Source organism: Mirounga leonina, unplaced genomic scaffold, assembly GCF_011800145.1.
Source record: "Mirounga leonina isolate KUSES-001 unplaced genomic scaffold, KU_Mleo_1.0 Mir_94, whole genome shotgun sequence".
Lineage (NCBI taxonomy): Eukaryota > Metazoa > Chordata > Mammalia > Carnivora > Phocidae > Mirounga > Mirounga leonina.
In genome coordinates this window covers 3,069,348-3,088,177 of record NW_023270855.1, presented here as the reverse complement: position 1 = coordinate 3,088,177, position 18,830 = coordinate 3,069,348, and the positions used below count along the sequence as shown (strand labels likewise).

The following is an 18,830-nucleotide window of genomic DNA, read 5'->3' as shown; positions in this document are numbered from 1 at the left end:
GAGGTGGGGCCCAGCTCCTGGGCTCCCCAACCCAGGGGGAAGACCTCATGGCTGTTCTTGTTCCCGGCATGCCCCCCAGCATCCCAGCCCTTGGTCCTCTTCCTTAGAGACAGGATGTGATGTGACCAGCCTGAGGGCACAAGGGGCACTTTCCCAAGGGCATAGGGACATGTCCCATCCCTGCTGCCCCAGGACTGCTTCTTCTAAAGCCCTTTCCCCTTGGCCAGTTGAATTTGGTCCTGACTGGGGGGCACGGAGGGCCACGGAGCCCTCAGTATGAAGCAAATGCTCCAGTCTGCAGGATGGGACACACCTTAGCCTGCAGGCCTCCAAGCTCCTCTTCTCTCCCATGGGAGTGTCCTGTCCACGGCCCAGCCTGGCTGCAGGCTTCAGTGCCCAGCGCTGGCCGTGTGACCTGCAGCGCACTGTGCACGTGGGGCAGAGGTGCGGCCCGCCTCCCGGACACGATCCCGGGTGGTGAGCAGTGCGCGCAGGTGCAGCAGCAGGGGAGAGGCGGCCCTCTGGGTATGGGTACCTGGCACTGGGGAGCAGCCAGCTCTTGTGCTCAGTGGCCGGGGGCTTCCCTGAGGAATCTGGTGGCACCCACCCAGCATTTGCTGCGCCTGGGCACCAGCACCCCTCCCTCCTGGGGAAGGTGGTTTCTCCCATTTTAAAGAAGCCGAATTGGAGGCTTGGAAAAAGGAATGACTCCTGTCTGGTTGTTCACAGAGAGGCGGTAGACCCTGAGGGAGGCCCCGGCCATCTGGTCAGCCCCCTGCTTGTCCCTGTGGAGGGGTAGCCAGCGTGTTGCCCTCACCCTCAGCTCACAGCCCTGTTCCCAGTGGGAGGCTGCTTCCAGAGCAGCAGCTTCCGTGGCACTGGCAAGTGGGCAGTGGGGTGGCCAACCCAGTTACATGCACAGCACAAACAGGGCCATCCCAGTGGGGCCAGCTTGACTTCCATACTGATCTGGCCACAGGGAACCAACGAGATTCTCCGGATGTATATTGCACTGACAGGCCTACAGCATGCCGGCCGCATCCTGACTGCAAGGATCAAGTAGGTGCCAAACCCGTGTGCCCATCAGAGGTCCATCCTGGGGCGGCAGAGGGGGGGCTGCCCTGTCCTGGGATGGGGGCCATGGAGCCATGTAGTCAGAGGCTGGCTGGAGGGAGGGAAGCGGACAGGAGCCTTAAAAGCCAGGCTCTAGAGTTTGGCCTTCATCTGCAGGTGATAAGTGGGACCAGCTGCCTCACTACCCTCCTCCCCCGGCAGTTCCCGTCTCCCACGCTGCAGGGAGCTTTGTTTTCAGAACCTGGAGAACGAGAACTATCCCTCCCAACAGGCGCTGGGCTTGAAGGCTAACACGAGACTGCTCTCTTCTCTCACTCTCTTGCTCCTCTTGCCCCCCATCGTGAGCCTGGAGCACTTAGAAATCACTGCTGGAGCCCAGTATGGGCTGCTCAGAGCATTTTGCAGACTCCTTCACCCCAGAGCACCCCCTGGGGGCTGGCTGTGACTGTGACTGAGCGCTCTGTGTGGCTCCACCTCAGAGACCAGCTGTTCTCTGACAGGCAGGGAGGTCTTGGGCATCCAGCAGGCCCAGGGCAGGGCAGCACCTGGATCCTGAGTTGGTCCCTTAAATGCCTTGGATAGTCAGAGGGAATGGGTGTTGCTGGGCAATGGGAACCAGCGGTGGGGCCTGAAGTCACAGGGCCGTGGGCTTTCTGCAGAGAGCTTAAACGGGGCAACATGACCACTATCATTGAGACCGTCGGCCAGAGGCTGCGAGACTCCCTGGGCCGAACCGTGGATCTGGGGTTGACAGGGAAGCTGGGAGCGGTGCACCCCAGTGTCGCAGTGAGTGGGCACACGTGGCATACCCCCCATGTGGGTGCCCTCCTGATGGATATCCCCTTCCAGAGGGCTGTGACCAGGGTGTTGGGGAGGATGGCCCAGCCTGGTAGCAGAGCCCCTGGGCCCCAGAGCCCCAGCCAGGTGGGATGGGCACTGTGGGGGAGGTGTCGCTCAGTGGTCTTTCCCCTGGCATACTTAGGACAGTGCCAGCAAGCTCGAGGAGAACGTGTATTACTTTGGCCGCACTGTGGAGACACTGCTACTCCGCTTTGGCAAGGTACCCGGGCCCCTGCCAGATCTGGGGATGGCAGGCCCTCTGACTTGGGGGTTAGGGAGATGGGGTGTTTTCCCAAGTGTTTGCCTTTGGGACCAAGCCTAGAAAGAAATCTTGTTCACCATGAAGGGGTGGGGTGGGGTGGGGCTGCCTGTTCCCGGGGGCCACTTGGGTGGGTGCCTTCCTGGTAGAGAGAGGTTCCTTGGAGTAGGGAGGGCAGCCCTGCCTGGGCCCAAATCTAGGGCCCTGCTCTGTGAGGCTGTTGCTGCTCAGGGTGACATGAGAACAGTAAGCAACAGCCAGTGGTCTCAGCCAGGTTTCTGGGACCTGGTCTTGTCTTGACTCATGCCCAAATCTAGACAGCACGGAAAACAAGGCAGCCAGTGAGCCAGCCTCTCACAACCCAAAGGGAGAGGCAGTGTCAGCCCCTCTTCACTGAGGCATGAAATGAGTCTTGAAGATGGCTGAAGATGTGCCCAGGGAGGGAGGCCCTGAGTTGCGAGTCTCCACCTGGGCTCTGTGTCCACAGACCATCATGGAGGAGCAGATGATCCTGAAGCGAGTAGCCAACATCCTCATCAACCTATACGGCATGACGGCCGTGCTGTCGAGGGCCAGCCGCTCGATCCGAGTGGGGATCCGAAATCACGACCACGAGGTGAACCTCTCTGCTAGCTTTATCCCCTGCACTTTAATGAAGCCTGTGGTTGGGGGAGGGGGTCAGTGGGTGGCATGGGCAAGTCAAGGGCCTTGGCCCAGGCATGGTACCAGGAGGCTGGCAGGTTTGCTGAGTTGTGGTCGTGGCCAGCACTGGTGGTCAGCTCCGATGAGAAGGTCTGTGCTGCTCAGGACACGGGGCCACTCCCTTTTGTCTTTCTACCTGAGGGAAGAGGGGTAGGTGAGTGATAGGATCCCAGACCTTGTGCCCTCACCCCGTCTGCCTTCCTCACCCTGCCTGAGGGGCTGGATGCAGTCACTGACTGTGTGCTGGGTCTTTATGTGCATTGTCCCACAACAGCCTGTGGGCACTAGGATTATGATGGCGCTCCTGCCGTAGAGGAAACTGAGGCTCAAAAGTGTTGAGTAATTTGCTCTTGGGACAGAGCTAGTTGGGTCAGGTCTGGAATTAGAACCTAAGACTCTGACTCCTGAGCCAGGCCTTTTGACCCCAGCCAAGCTGCTGAGTTTGGCTGAGTTCCTTAAAACTCACACACCAGGGGGCCTGGGTGGCTCAGTAGGTAAGCGTCTGCCTTCGGCTCAGGTCATGATCCCAGGGTCCTGGGATCGAGCCCCGCATCGGGCTCCCTGCTCGATGGGAAGCCTGCTTCTCCCTCTCCCACTCCCCCTGCTTGTGTTCCCTCTCTCGCTGTGTCTCTGTCAAATAAAATCTTTTTAAAAAAAATAAAAAAATAAAACTCACACACCAGGGTGGGGTGGGGTGGCGTGGGGGGTGCCCTACGTCATCCTCTTCAACCTTAATTCTGGCAGGTTCTGCTGGCCAACATCTTCTGTGCAGAAGCTTACTACCAGAATGTCTTCACCCTGTCCCAGCTGGACAAGTGTAAGTAGGGTGGCCTTGGGAGGGAGGTGTGGGCCTGAGTCCAGGTGACTGTTGATGGCCAGGCTCCCAGGGCCTGCTAGCTGCTCACCAAGCTCTCCCTTGAGTGATGGCTGGTAGGGTTGGGTGCATCTGCAGCAGGGCCTGCCAGATAGGAGCATGTACCTGCAGGTGAAGACTGTCAGAGCTCCCACAGGTCTGGCCCAAGTCTGGCAGCTGCCCTCCTAGCATATGTCCCAGGCTTTGGCCCTAGCCTCTGCAGGGGCTTGGCTCATAGGGCTGTTTGTCTGGAATGCTCCTCTTTTACCTTAGCCCCTTGGCCATGTCTGAGAACACCTGGCTCAGATTCTTCTTCTGACCCTTAGAGTTGTTTTGGCCTCAGGGCTCCGTGTCATGTGTCCCCTGCTGTAGAGCCCAGCCCTGTTGCCAAGTGATGGAGGAGAGGAGCACACAATTGCGTGCAGCTCCTGGCTCTGGGTGCTAGCGTGTCTGTTCCGTGCTGTTGTGGGAAGACATGGTTGTTCCTCTTGTAGGCTTGACTGGCAAGAGGGTCCTTCTCCAGCCCCTGCTCCCACAAGATCCAGAGTTCTCAGGGATTAACAGGATGAGGCCCTTTGTCTTTCAGGATGAAGCCCCATCCCGGTTTCTCCCTGCAGCCAGAATCACCTCCTAGGGGTGTGGAGGAGGAGAGTTACCTTTAGGGTTCCTTCACAGTGGGTGGGCCAACTTTAAAACAAAACAGAGGGCGCCTGGGTGGCTCAGTTGGTTAAGCTGCTGCCTTTGGCTCAGGTCATGATCCTGGAGTCCCGGGATCGAGTCCCGCATCGGGCTCCCTGCTTGGCAGGGAGTTTGCTTCTCCCTCTGACCCTCCTCTCTCTCATGCTGTCTCTCATTCTCTCTCAAATAAATAAATAAAATCTTAAAAAAAAAAAACAAAAAAACACAGCAGCCCTAGCAATACTCTGTCCTCACAAGCCTATTCTTTTTTCTTCCCAGATTCTCCAGAAAATCTAGATGAGCAGATTAAGAAGGTGTCCCAGCAGATCCTCGAGAAGCAAGCCTACGTCTGTGCCCACCCTCTGGATAGGACATCCTGAAGCAAAGGGACAGTGTTCCCTGCTGCCCCCAGACCATGGCCCATCGATGGACAACTTTCTCCGGACGGTGGAGCCATTTCTTCCCCCTGTACACCAGAGGGGCTTTCTCCTGGCCTGAGGGTGCCTCCTTATGCTTTGTCCTGCAGGCACTGCTGCTTGACCTGGTCCCAGGTGCTGAAGAGACAGAATGCAGTTGGTGACACCTGGGATTTGAGGGGCTTCCGCTAGTTTAGGAGACGTCACAGTGGCAATGGGCTCGTGTTGCTGCCTCTGTGGCAGGGACACGGATAGCCACTTGCAGACTGTGCATTCTCCAAGAAACATGTACATGGAACAGATGCACTTAATAACAAAAAATAGAAATGTACATGGAACAGATGCACTTAATAACAAAAAATAGAAAATGCACAAGCTTGTGTTTACCCCTCTCGCGTTTGTGCTGTACTGATCCTGTTTTTCCTCAGAACCCTGAGATCCACCCTCTGGGGATGGCCTCCAATGCGCTTTGTCTTCGCCCTGCAGGAAGAGGGCCCTGCATGCTGAGGAGCCGGTGCCCAGGCCAGGCCAGGCCACAGTGCCCTGGGGATTATCGAGCCTGTCTCTGGTCCTTCTCAGGTGATGGGTGAAAACCGCCCAGGCTGGTACATGACAGCATATACTTTTTCCTGCCGGGGGGGGCCTTTCTCTGTGCTGTCTGTACAGAGCTTAGCCTCCACTCCAGAAGGGGGGACAACGCGGAATCTTGAGGTGGCACTAACAGGCCTTTGCATTTCTCTAGGCTCCATTCTGGGCTGTTTGGGGCTCCAGAAAACCCACTACAGCTGTTGTCTTGAGGTGGGAGGAGAAGCCAGGCTCTTTCCTTTCCCTTCAAGTACCAGTTGGTCTGCTGTGCGGACACCTGGGCTGGCCTGAGCACTCTGCCAGGGACTGGGTAACTAATCTTCAAAAGGTAAAAGTTGACAAATCTTGTGACATTGGAGGTAACTTTCCAGTGAAACCTGAAGGTCTTAAAGTGTTTTGTTGGCAAGGAAGCGCTGTGTACAAAATCGAGAGTACGAATCTGGTACGGCGCCAGGGAAGCAGCTGTCCGGACCCCAGGCCGCAGGCAGCCCCTTGGGAAAGGGGGCTTCACTGTAGGCCCTGTGGCATATGGGCACCCCTGGTTCAAATCGCCCTTTCCCACCTGCCATTTCTGAGTTTCCTTTAAACGTGGTGGGGAGGAGAGGCCCCTGCGCGCATCTGTGGCGTGCTGTCGGCAGGCACAGGCTGCCGGACATGCCCAGGGAGCACGGGCTGGGAAGGCCTGCGGTGGAGCCCAGCGGCAGCACTTGGGCCAAGGAGGCAATCTGGCATTGCTGGGCTGGACCACGCCAACAGGTAGCAGGAGACCTTCACGCCACCCCAGAACCCGGAGCCTGTTCTGAAGGGAGGCAGCAAGGGCCAGACAGTGGGGGAGACAAATTTCAGCAGCTTGTTGGCACTTCCTCCTGTTTCATGGAGCTGTTACCAGCTGCCCTCAGGGGTTGGGGGAGGAAAGAAATCCATTTTGTTTATCTGCTCTGGCTTTCTGAGAAAGGTTTCTCTGGCAGACCTTGTCCATAGATAAGCTCCTCTCTCTTTCTCCCTGAACAAAGTTTCTGGCAACCAGCAAATTTAGGTTCTCTGTCAACCTGTAAATGATCTGGAGGCCCATCTTCATAAACAGAAGGACGAGAGGGACCCGTGCTTCTAGCCTCCCTCCCCCACACGGAAATGGCAACATCATGGAGCAGGAAGGGAGTTAGAAGGTCCCAGAGGTGCCCAGAGCCTCTGCTCCCAGCTGCTGGCCAGGCATCTAGACATGGGTAATGTGTGTTGGGGCTCAGAAAGCCCTTAGACTGATCTCCCAACTTAGGTGTTTTATAGCTAAGAAACCAGGCCCAGAGAGGTGCCTGGGTGGCTCAGTTGGGTAAGCGAGCAGCTGTTGATTTTGGCTCAGGCCATGATCTCAGGATCATGGGTTCAAGCCCTGTGTTAGGCTCCACGCTCAGCGAGGAGTCAGCTTGAGGATTCTCTTTCTGCCCCGCCCCCACTTGCACATGCTCTCTCAAACCATCTGGTGTGGTTCCAGGGACCAGGAGCAGTGAAGGGACTTGCCCAACGTCATCCAGCAAGTTAGTTAGTATTACAGCTGGAGCTAGAATCCAGGGCTCCTGAGTTCCAGCCCAGCACATTAATGCCAGACCTATTCTGACTCAACTTCCTAGCTTTGGGTAAAACAAAAAGGCCAGAGATGCGAAGCAGCAGAAATCCTGACTGCACGCAGCGTCAGGAGGCTCCACCTTGCAGAGGTCGCTGTTACCTGTTGCAGGCCTTGGCGCTGGGGGAGGGGGCAGCTCAAAGAAAAGCGGTGGCTTCTTATACAGGTCAAAGTCCTGCTGGCGCCGGTCCCAACTCCACCTCTCTCGATCCAGCACGTTAGCAAACCGGGCATTTTCCCTCCACTCCTACATGGCAAACACCCCAGTAAGTTAGGAGGGAGGGCCCTGCAGACACCCCACCTGAGGCCCCACCCCACCCTGTGGACCTCGTTCAGCTCTGCGATGGTGCCAGTGGGCGGCAGTCTGGGGTGACGGTTGCTTTCAGGGCTTCTGTGAAGACCTGTCAGTTGGAATCCGTTGGCTGTGAGCCAGGCCTGGCGGGATTTCTTCTTGGCTTTCTTCTCCTCTTCCTCTGAGTCCTGAGGCTCCACCATGGCTGAGAGGTACTTCTGGGAGTACGTGAATCTCTTCTGTGGCTCCTGGAAACAAGGGGCAGACACGAGGATGGAAGGGCTGATAGCAGCCATGGTTGGGGCTGACTGGCCCTCTGATCTCCAAGCAAGCATCAGAAACGGTGGCACATTGGGGCATAATGACATGACAGTTCCTGACAACATAACTGGCGATCCAGCTTTTGTGGCATATACACGGAAGATTATGACCTCAAGCAGCAAGGACTGCCATCCCTGCCCATGGTCACCTTTTAGTGCTGACTACATCGGGAGTGTCACCTTCTCTCCAGAGCCCCCAAGATGGTCTGTCAGCTTCCTTTGTGAACGAAAGCTGCAGTGAGGAGAGAGAACAGAAGGTGGCAGGGAAAGGTGGCTGGGACCCCAGTTCAGAATAACTGAACTGTGAGGGTCACGTTCCTGTTCTCTTTGACAGAGCAGCCCTTCTCTAAAGCTAACATGTTGGAAGCCTGCTAAGGCTTTTCCTTTGGGGTGGCAGCAATGAAATGCTTTCCAGAGGTGAGGACCCTGCACTTGTTTGCAGCCAGGTACATATGAGTCTATGTTGAGGATCTCTCGGCTCACCCTTGTGTGTGGAGGATTCCCATAGAGTGTGGGAACAGAACACGTCTCCCCCCCAGTACGTGGTTCCCTTGTCTCCTTCCTCTCGCTGGTTGGCAGGATCCCCTGCTGACCTCCAGGCAGTATGGTCAAAAGTGGAAAGAGCTCACTGGATTAGCCAAATAACTTTTCTGTCTGGAGTTAGATAAGCATTGACTGCCTGCCTCCCTCTCTGGGCCTCTCACTCACCTTGGCCATCTCTCGATACAGCTCCTTCTTAGCAAGCCCTGTGGAGTTCAGGGTCTGGATACTGTAGTTATAAACAGCGTCTTTGGCAGGGGCTGAAATTCTGATCACCTTCACCACAGACTTTGAAGGCTTCTTGCTAACCTGGTAGGCTCCAGTAATATTTTTCTGAAGAAAGAGACACCAGTCATTACACACAGGCCCCTGAACACCAGCTGCCGGCTTGGGGTGAGCAAGGTGATCTGTGGGACATGGCCACAGTGCAGGTATCACATCTCGAATTCGGGAGCTGCCATTCCATCACAGAACCCTACCAAAGGGCCATCTGCTCCAACCCCTCACTGTCCGTGGTGGAAGTCAGGGCCAGAAATGAGATTTGCCTAAGGTCAAAGTAACTGGAATACACAACACCCAGCCACAGATAGCATTTGGGGCTCAGATGGTCAGAAGTGGGAGAAGCTTGAAGCTTTTGTGGCATATACACGGAAGATTATGACCTCAAGCAGCAAGGACTGCCATCCCTGCCCATGGTCACCTTTTAGTGCTGACTACATTGTGAGTGTCACCTTCTCTCCAGAGCCCCCAAGATGGTCTGTCAGCTTCCTTTGTGAATGAAAGCTGCAGTGAGGAGAGAGAACAGAAGGTGGCAGGGAAAGGTGGCTGGGACCCCAAAAAGAAAGAGTTAAACTCTTAAGTACGGTGTAGCGTAGCTTGCCCATCACTTGCCTATTAACCTTCAGCAAAATCACCATCTTTTGCTTTGGAAAAAAAAAATTCTTTTTTTAAGCTGAAGATGGTGACCTTGACTCACATTAACCACTTCTTTAGGCCAAGCCCCAGTGTCTTAGCTTTGGAATCTTCGAGGAGTTTCTGTAAAGAATGCAAGATAATCAAGGGAAAGATTCAATAAATCTGTGACTCACACATAGGAGTGAAAAGTCAAGGCAACAAGACTCCTACAGCTGGGAGCAACAGGGCCTGAGGCAGAGACAGGGACAAAACTTCGGCCTGTGGGCACCTTCAAGAGGACTATGCCAGAGGGGCCATCTAAGCTGGGGCCTTGTAATGGCACACACAGAGCTTTAATCAGAGCATCGAGTGTTCTGTCCAGTTCTTCTAGGTGTTTTCAGTGGGAGGGTTGGTTTGAATGAGTCTATCTCCTTTCACAAAAGTGCAAGTCCTCTGCTCCTTCCAAACCTTAGAGCTAGTGTATTACGACTGAGGGAGACAGTTCTCCTTTCATGATACTTCTTCCTTAGAGTTTAAAATGGAAGTTCTGGCCGAAAGAGATCACATGGTGAGGTGAGAACAGTGGTCAGCAGTTCTGGACACCTGGGGTTCCCTGCCCTGGAGCTGAGGGCTGCAGGGAAATTTGGAATCCACAGCCAAAGGAACTAGATGCCTGAGAAGTAGAACCAGCATAAAAGACCACAGACACAAACTGAACTGAAGCCAAGCTACTGGAAGAGATGGGGTAAAAATTTAAGGCAAATGTAATAATCATTCTTAAAAGCAGCTGATTAAAGAAACGCAAATAGTGGGTGTAAAACATTAGAGTTGAAATAAAGGGCGCAAGCGAGCGAGACGCCCCGTGGAAGTGGGGCAGCTGTAGAACAAATTAGTGGACTGGGAACCAGCTTGAGATAAAATTAGAAAGCCTGAATTTAGAGACTGGGAACCGAAGTGGGAACATCCAAATAACAGAAGCCCCAAAAGGAAGGGGAAAGCAGGAGTAGGAGATTTTAAGAAAGCAGGAGCCTCAGAATAGATAAGGAAAATGCCAGGCCTGGGCACACAGTGACTTGTAAGACCACAAGGGCAAAGACAGATGTTGAAAACGGTCAGAGAACGAGCAGGCCACCTGTGAACAGCACTGTGAACAAGGTGAAGAACTTGAAGCTAAGGCTGCACACCCAGGCAAAACGGCCATTCGCTGACAGCAGTGTCAGGTGTACAAGGCTTGGGAAGTTTGTGCAGAGACTTTCCTTTGAAAATCCACTCAGGGGCGCCTGGGTGGCTCAGTCGGTTAAGCGACTGCCTTCGGCTCAGGTCATGATCCTGGAGTCCCCGGATCGAGTCCCGCATCAGGCTCCCGAGTCTGCTTCTCCCTCTGACCCTCTCCCCTCTCATGCTCTCTATCTCATTCTCTCTCTCAAATAAATAAATAAAATCTTAAAAAAAAAAAAAAGAAAATACACTCGGAAAAGATCCAAAAGGGAGGAGGAAAACCCAGGAGTATTTGGACAAAGGTAGCAAGTAATGGTGTCCAGTATCCTAGTAGTTTTCTTTCTGAAAAGGACCAAGGAAGGTATAATAACCTAGAACTGGAATTCTGGAGACTGATCTATAAAAGGGATGGTAGGGTGTGAGTAGGAAAAGATAAAAGGGGCTCTAAATGTGTTATTTGGCTTATAAAAAATTTAATATAAAAAGTCTCAGAATTCAGTAGGAATATATCAAAATGAATGTGGCCTTTAGGACAACCACCTTAGAAACAAGGAATGCAAACTTTTAAATCAGAAAAAAAACCTGGTTTGTCAAAAGAACCAAATAGAAGGAATTTAAAAGAAAATGAGGTGGTCCCTCAAAAGCCTAACCTAACAATATTCTCAGTAAACGGGTTGTTTGCCAATTAATCTCAGATTAAAAAAAAAAAAAAAAAACTAACAGTATGCTGTTTATAAAAACTGCTTTAGGGGCACGTGGCCGGCTCAGTCAGTAGAACATGGGACTCTTGATCTCAGGGTCATGAGTTCAAAACGCACCACACTGGGTGTAGCGATTACTTACAAAATAAATATTTTTTTTGTAAGATTTTTATTTATTTGACAGAGAGAGAGACAGCGAGAACAGGAACACAAGCAGGGGGAGTGGGAGAGGAAGAAGCAGGCCTCCCGCAGAGCAGGGAGCCCGATGTGGGGCTCGATCCCAGGACCCTGGGATCATGACCTGAGCCCAAGGCAGACGCTTAATGACTGAGCCACCCAGGTGCCCCCAAAATAAATCTTTTAAAAACTGTTTTAGACAAAAAGATACAGGGTTGGAATTAAAGGGTGGGAGAATATAAACTAGGCAAAAAGGAATCACAAAGCCAAGACAAGCAAAACTGGAGTGGCATTCTTAATATCAGACCACATAATTCTAGATAAAAATCTATCAAGAGGCCACAAAAGACATTGTATATTGAGAAAAAAAGCAAGGAGGTATAACTATCATGAGCATCCCTGTGCACCTAACAATGGTTTCAAAATATATTAAGCAACAACTGACAGGATTGCAGAGAGAAACGGACATCTGCTTGACATCACTGTAGAGCGAGCGAAGAACTCAGGATTTGAGGGGCCAAGAATCTGGAGAGCAGAAGTACATTGAATCCTTTTTTCCTTCCCTATACAGTTTGCTCTCAAAGTATTTGCTGATTCCTAAATTGCACGTGAATAAGATGAATGAAGCAGATAAAAAGACCCCAAGCAGAAAAAGCAGCTAAGAGGTTCAAATGTTAAGCAGATATTTTGGAAAATGTCCTCATGCTAGGGAAACAAAAACTGGATTTCAGAGTGCACAGTTAAGAATTCAGAAAATCTATGCTTTAGAAATATGGGCAAAGAAGGGATAAACCTCTTTAAGAGAATTTGTCCTTTATTTGCCTGCTACGAGAAAATTAAATCCTCTCCGGAAGAAGATATCATGAAGAGCCTCTACAATTTTTCCTATGCATTGTTCACCATTTAATGGAAACACCCCAAGGCAATCTACTGATTCAATATAATCCCTATGCAAATTCCAATGGCATTTTTCACAGAACAATTCTAAAATTTTTATGGAACCACAAAAGACCCTGAATAGCCAAAGCAATCTTGAAAAAGAAAACTGGAGGCATCATTTCCTGATTCAACTAACTATATTACAAAGCTATAGTAATCAAAGAAGTGCAGTATTGCCATAAAAACATACAAGTCAATGGAATAGAATAGAGAGCCCAGAAATAAACCCACATATATGCAATTTACAACAAAGGAGCCAATAATCTACAATGGAGAAAGGACAGTCTTCAATAAATGGTTCTGGGAAAATAGGACTGTCATATACAAAAAAAAAAAAAAAGGAAATTGGACCACTATCTTACGCCATCCACAAAATCAACTCAAAATGTATTAAAGACTTGAACCTAAGACCTGAAACTAATAAAGTTCCTAGAAGAAAACAATAGGTAGTTAGCTCCTTGACATCAGTCTTAGCAGTGATTTTTTTTTTTTTTTTTTTTTTTTTGGATTTGACACTAAAAGCAAAAATAAAGAACTGGGACAACATCGAACTAAAAAACTTCTGCACAGCAAAAGAAACGAACAAAATGAAAAGGGAACTTACTGAATGGGAGAAGGCATTTACAAGTGATATAACCTGTAAGGGGTTAATATCCAAAATAAAGAACTCCTATAATGCAATAGCGAAAAACCAAAAGATAACAAAACATACCTGATTAAAAAATAGGCAGAGGATCTGAATAGACATTTTTCCAGAGAAGATATGCAAATGGCCAACAGGTAAGTGAAAAAGTGCTTAACATCACTAATCGTCAGGGAAGTGGAAATCAAAACCACAAAGAGATTTCACCTCACACTTCGACTATTATTAAAAAGACAAGAAATGGGACGCCTGGGAGGCTCAGTTGGTTAAGCGACTGCCTTCGATGCAGGTCATGATCTTGGAGTCCCAGGATGGAGTCCCGCATTGGGCTCCCTGCTGTCAGCAGGGAGTCTGCTTCTCCCTCTGACCCTCCCCCCCCCTCATGCTCTCTCTATTTCATTCTCGAATTTCAATTAAATAAAATCTTAAAAAAAAAAAAAGACAAGAAATAACAGGTACTGACAAGGGTGTGGAGAAAATGGAACATGGTGCACTCTTGATAGGAATGTAAATTGGTGCAGCCACTATGGAAATAGTATGAAGGATCCTCAAAGTTAGAAATACCATGTGATTCAGCAATTCCACTTCTGGTTATTCATCTGAAGGAAACAAAACACTAACTGAAAAAGATAAATGCACCCCCATGTTCATTGCAGCATTATTTACAACAGCCGAGACATGGAAGAAACCTAAGTGTCTATCAATGGGTGAATGGACAAAGAAGATGGAGTGTGTGTGTGCGCACGCACGTTTACGTGCATGTGTGTATATCCAATGCAATATTACTCAGCCATAAAATAGAAGGAAATCTTGCCTTCTGTGACAATATAGATGGGCCTTGAGGGCATTATGCTAAAATAAGACAGATACTGAGTGAACTCGAGGAATCTAAAAACTGTGAGCTCAGAGATACACAACAGATTGGTGGTTGCTGGAGGTGGAGAGTGGGTGAGTTGGATAAATGTGGTCAAAAGAGACAAACTTCCAGTTATACAATAAGTAAATCACGGGGATGTCATGTATAGCATGGTAATTGTAGTTAATAGTGCTGTATTGTATATTTGGAGTTTGCTAAGAAAGTAGATCTCAAGATAGTAGTTAACTGGTCAGAAGCATGGTACTTTCTGGATTGATAGAATCAACACCCTGATCTGTGTGATGGTTTCATAGATATGTACGTAGATAAAAATGAGACTGTATACCTAAGATTTATTAATTTTACTATATTTAATGTATACATCTAAAAAGTAGTACCAGAGACAAAAAGACCTATCATATTTATAAAAGAAATCAACAGGATAAAGCAATCTGAAATTTGTGTATATTTAAAACATAAGCTTGGCAGATATAAAGCAAAAACAGGAAAGGATAAAGAAATCTGTAATCATATTTGGAGATTTTTTTTTTTTAAGATTTTATTTATTTATTTGAGACAGAGAATGAGAGAGAGAGAGAGCACATGAGAGGGGGGAGGGTCAGAGGGAGAAGCAGGCTCCCTGCCGAGCAGGGAGCCCGATGCGGGACTCGATCCAGGGACTCCAGGATCATGACCCAAGTCGAAGGCAGTCGCTTAACCAACTGAGCCACCCAGGCGCCCATATTTGGAGATTTTAATAGACTTCCCCTAGTAACTGAGAGAAGAGACAAAATTTAAAGATAAGGATATAGATTGGGGGGGGGCGGGAAACACCAAAGTTGATGTATTTGGAACACTGTCAACAACTACAGGATACATTTTGTTTTTCAAGTACTCTGGAACACTTTCTAGGACTAACCTATTTTGGACCATAAATCAAATATCAACAAAGGATAGAAATTATACAGAATATATTCTCTGATAATGCAGTCAAGGTAGAACTGAATAACAAAAAGAGGTAACAAAAATCCTAAAGTATTTGGAAATTGTGTATACTATTAACTAACCCATGGGTCAAAGAACAAATGAAAATGGAAAATAGAAAATATTTTTAACTGAGTCATCATGAAAATATGATGTTTAAAAACTTGGGGGATGCACTGGGGCGCCTGGGTGGCTCAGTCATTAAGTGTCTGCCTTCAGCCCAGGTCATGATCCCAGGGTCCTGGGATTGAGCCCCGCATCGAGCCCTGCGTCGGGCTCCCTGCTCAGCAGGAAGCCTGCTTCTCCCTCTCCCACTCCCCTTGCTTGTGTTCCTGCTGTCCCTATCTCTCTGTCAAATAAATAAATAAAAATCTTAAAAAAAAAAAAAAAACTTGGAGGATGCACTTAATGTTCATAAGAAGTTTTTAGCCAAAATGAATGTTATAATAAAATGATTCCTGTCCCGGGGCGCCTGGGTGGCTCAGTCATTAAGCGTCTGCCTTCGGCTCAGGTCATGATCCCAGGGTCCTGGGATCGAGCCCCGCATCGGGCTCCCTGCTCTGCGGGAAGCCTGCTTCTCCCTCGCCCACTCCCCCTGCTTGTGTTCCCTTTCTTGCTGTGTCTCTCTCTGTCAAATAAATAAAATCTTTAAAAAAAAAAAAAAAGATTCATGTCTAAAAATTATCTAAACGTCCATCTGAAGAAATTAGAAAAAGCAGAGCAAATTCAAGCCAACAAAAGTAGGAAGGAATAAGAGTAGAAATCAATTAAGTAGAAAATAAGTGTACAATATAGAAATAAAAAAAACAACAGAAATACTGATTCTTTGAAGAAAATAATGCATTTGTAAGTGCAATTTCAATAAAGATCTCAAATACCCATAAACAAACTCATGTATAAAGAGCAACTTGATCTGACTGAATTGGCAGTATATATCACTGGGGAAGGGATGGGCTTTTAAGCAAAGGGCTGGTACCATTGATATGTAGAAGAAATGAAATCAGATTCCTACCTTCATACGAAAAGTAAATTCCAGGGGTGCCTAGGTGGCTCAGTCTGCCTTTGGCTCAGGTCATGATCTCAGGGTCCTGGGATTGAGCCCCATGTCAGGCTCCCTGTTCAGTGGACAGCCTGCTTCTCCCGTTCCCTCTGTGCCCCCCCACTCCCGCTAATGCTCTCTCCCTTCCTCGCTCTCACTCTATCTCAAATCTTTAAAGAAAAATAAATTCCAGATAAAATTTAAATATGATGAACAAAAATTTAAATCTTTTTAGAAGGAAACAATAGTTGTATGACTTTGGGATAGGAAAAGATTTTAAATAAGGCAAAAAATTTAAGTCATAAAAGAAATGGAAATTTTACAAAATAACTTTTGTCCGTTAAAAGACACCAGTAAGAGAGTGAAGTTAAGCACTAAAAGAGATTTGCAATGTTTATAAAATGCCATTGTTAGCACTGAGAACATTAAAATAAAACCACCTAAAGTTAAAAGGAACACATTTATAAATAAGAAATTACCAAATTTATGAAAACATATTCATAAATATGCACTAGTAAACAATGAAATGCAAATTAAAACCTTCATAGATACTATTATGCATTAGAGACTAGCAATAATTTAAGTCTAACTATAAGAGATGTGAGCATAAAGTAGCATAAAGTCATGCATGGTTGGCAGGTATATAATGGTATAAGCATTTTGGAAAAGAAAGTATTACCCAGACAAGCAGAAGTACAACGTAGCAATTCTAATCCTAAGTATACATCTCAAAAAAGTCTTGCATATCTATGTTAAAAATGTTTGTTTAAATAGCAAAACATAAGAATACAAATGCCCATTAACAAATTGTGGTATATTCCTACACTTAGACACATAAACATGGTTGAAGCAAAAATTAAAACTGCATAAGATTATATCCAGTATCATTCCATTTTTTAGCATTCAAAGATATGCAAATCTAAAAATGTTTATGGATATATATGCATGCAGTCTCAACTATACTGCAATAAAAAAATAAAATGAGCACACAAAAACATATAAACGTAGGCAGTAGGCCTTAAGAGAAAAGCAAGTGAGAGATGAAATTTAGGATAATGGTAACTTATGGGTAAGAGCTAAGAGATGGGAAACTGCACACAAAAAACTATAAAAGTATTGATAATGCTTGATTTCTTGAGCTGGATAATGGGTTTATTATTTTTAACAGTGCACACACATGCTCTTATATGTATATTTAATAAAAGTTAACTTATTCATGAAAATAAAACGAACTCATGAGAATTTCTGTAAAGTAAAAACATGACTGAGGCAATTTAAAATTATAAATTAACATAGATGTCACAGGGGAAGATCAAATTAGAGAATTGGAAGGTAGAGCAGAATTCAATGTAAAATACCAACAAGTACAAATTAAAAGGGAAAACAAAATGGAGGAAAGCTCTTTAAGTTTCAGTGAAAAACAAGCTGCCACCTGGACATCTAGAGTGAACACTAAGGATTAAGAGAAAGTTGTAAAAGACTCCAGAGGAAATGATAGTTTGAAAAGGAAAAAGGGGGGTGCCTGGGTGCCTCAGTTGGTTAAGCGACTGCCTTCGGCTCAGGTCATGATCCCAGGGTCCTGGTATCGAGCCCCACATCGGGCTCCCTACTCGATGGGAAGCCTGCTTCTCCCTCTCCCACTCCTCCTGCTTGTGTTTCCTCTCTTGCTACCTGTCTCTCTGTGTCAAATAAATAAATAAAATCTTTAAAAAAACAAAAACTAAAGAAATTATTTCAGAAATTTAAGGAAATATACAACAATGACTCAAGAAATAGACAACCTGAATAAGAGAGATTTTATAAAAAGCTAAATGAAGACTCTGAAGTTGTAAAGTACAGTAACTGAAATGAAAAATTCACTAGGGGGACATAACAGATTTAAGCTGACAAAGAATCTGAACCTAAAGATAGAGATTATCCAATCTGAGGATTGGAAACAAAAGAATTTTTTTATATTAATAGTGCCTGAAGACCTGTGGGACATTAAGTGAACCAACATGCACATAATGGAAGTCTGAGAAGGGGGAGGGAGGAAGAAGCAGAAAAAACTATTGAAGAAATTAAGGCCCGAAACATTAACCTATGGATCTAGGGAAGCTCAATGAACCCCAAGTAGGGTAAAGAGATCAAATGAGTCATTTAAAATTTACCCAAGAAAAGCTCAGGCTTAGATGGCTTCACTGGTTAGTTCTACCAAATACTGAGAGAATGAATGCCAACATTTCACATATTTCCAGAAAATAGAAGGGGAGGAAACACCAACTCATTTTACAGGGCCAATATTACATGGGTACCAAGGTCAGACAAAGCTATCACAAGAAAAATACAAAATATTAGCAAACTAAATTCAGAAATACACAGATAAAAGATCATGTGCCATGACCAAGTGGGATGTATCTCAGGAATGCAAGATTGTGTTAACATCCAAACATCACGTATGTAATACACTGTATAAAGGAGAGAACCTCAATATATGCAGAGAAAAATAATTTCTGATGTTTAAGCCACCCAACCTGTGGTAAGTTCTGTATGGCAATCTGCACAGACTAATGCAGGAAGGAAGGAAGGGTATTCAGATTGGGAAGGAAGAAGTAAAAGGGTCTTTACCCATGAATGACATGATCCAACTTCAAAAAATTTCAGGATATGAAAGCAATATACAAAAATCAATTGGATTTCTATATTCTTGCAACAATTCAAGAATTCAGTTATTCCATTCATAACAGCATTAATTTCATGAGGTGTAAGGCTTGTATGTGACAACTACAAAACTTACTGAAGGATATTAAAGAAGACCCAAATAAAAGTATAAACATTCAATGTTTATGGATTAACAGCTTCAAAATTGACAGCATGGCAATTCTTCCTAAAATTGATCTATAGAATCAACACAAGCCTTATGAAAATCCCTGTAAGTTTGGTTTTGGGGGTTTTTGTTTTTGTTTTGTTTTTTGGTAGAAATTGGCAAATTATACAGAAATGTGAAGGACCCAAAATAGTCTAACAATTTTGAAAAAGAAGTTAAAGGACTTACACAACCCAATTTCAAAACTCCCTGTAAAGCTATAGTAATCAAGATGATGTGGGCCTGGTATAGACACCTAAGTCAATGGAATGTAATAACAGAGCCTAGAAATAAACTCTTGCATTTATGGTTAACTGATTCTTGACAAAGGTGCCAAGGCAATTCAATGGGGGGGGG

General features: G+C 46.9%; 1 protein-coding gene across 3 annotated transcripts in view; it reads left to right on the top strand.

Annotated features, from left to right (window-relative positions):
- Positions 1 to 7,922, top strand: part of ACAD9 (acyl-CoA dehydrogenase family member 9) — a 47,048-nt gene extending 39,126 nt beyond the window's left edge. For 2 of the 3 annotated variants that reach the window (XM_034998077.1, XM_034998078.1), the window contains 6 exons: positions 980 to 1,059; positions 1,734 to 1,860; positions 2,057 to 2,134; positions 2,661 to 2,789; positions 3,620 to 3,692; positions 4,686 to 7,922. In XM_034998077.1, coding sequence (XP_034853968.1) covers positions 980 to 1,059; positions 1,734 to 1,860; positions 2,057 to 2,134; positions 2,661 to 2,789; positions 3,620 to 3,692; positions 4,686 to 4,786 — 588 coding nt within the window. In that variant the 3' untranslated portion in view covers positions 4,787 to 7,922. Of the gene's footprint in view, positions 1 to 979; positions 1,060 to 1,733; positions 2,135 to 2,660; positions 2,790 to 3,619; positions 3,693 to 4,685 lie in introns of all 3 variants that reach the window. The other variant, XM_034998076.1, reaches the window with a different exon arrangement.
- The last annotated feature ends 10,908 nt before the right edge of the window (positions 7,923 to 18,830 follow it).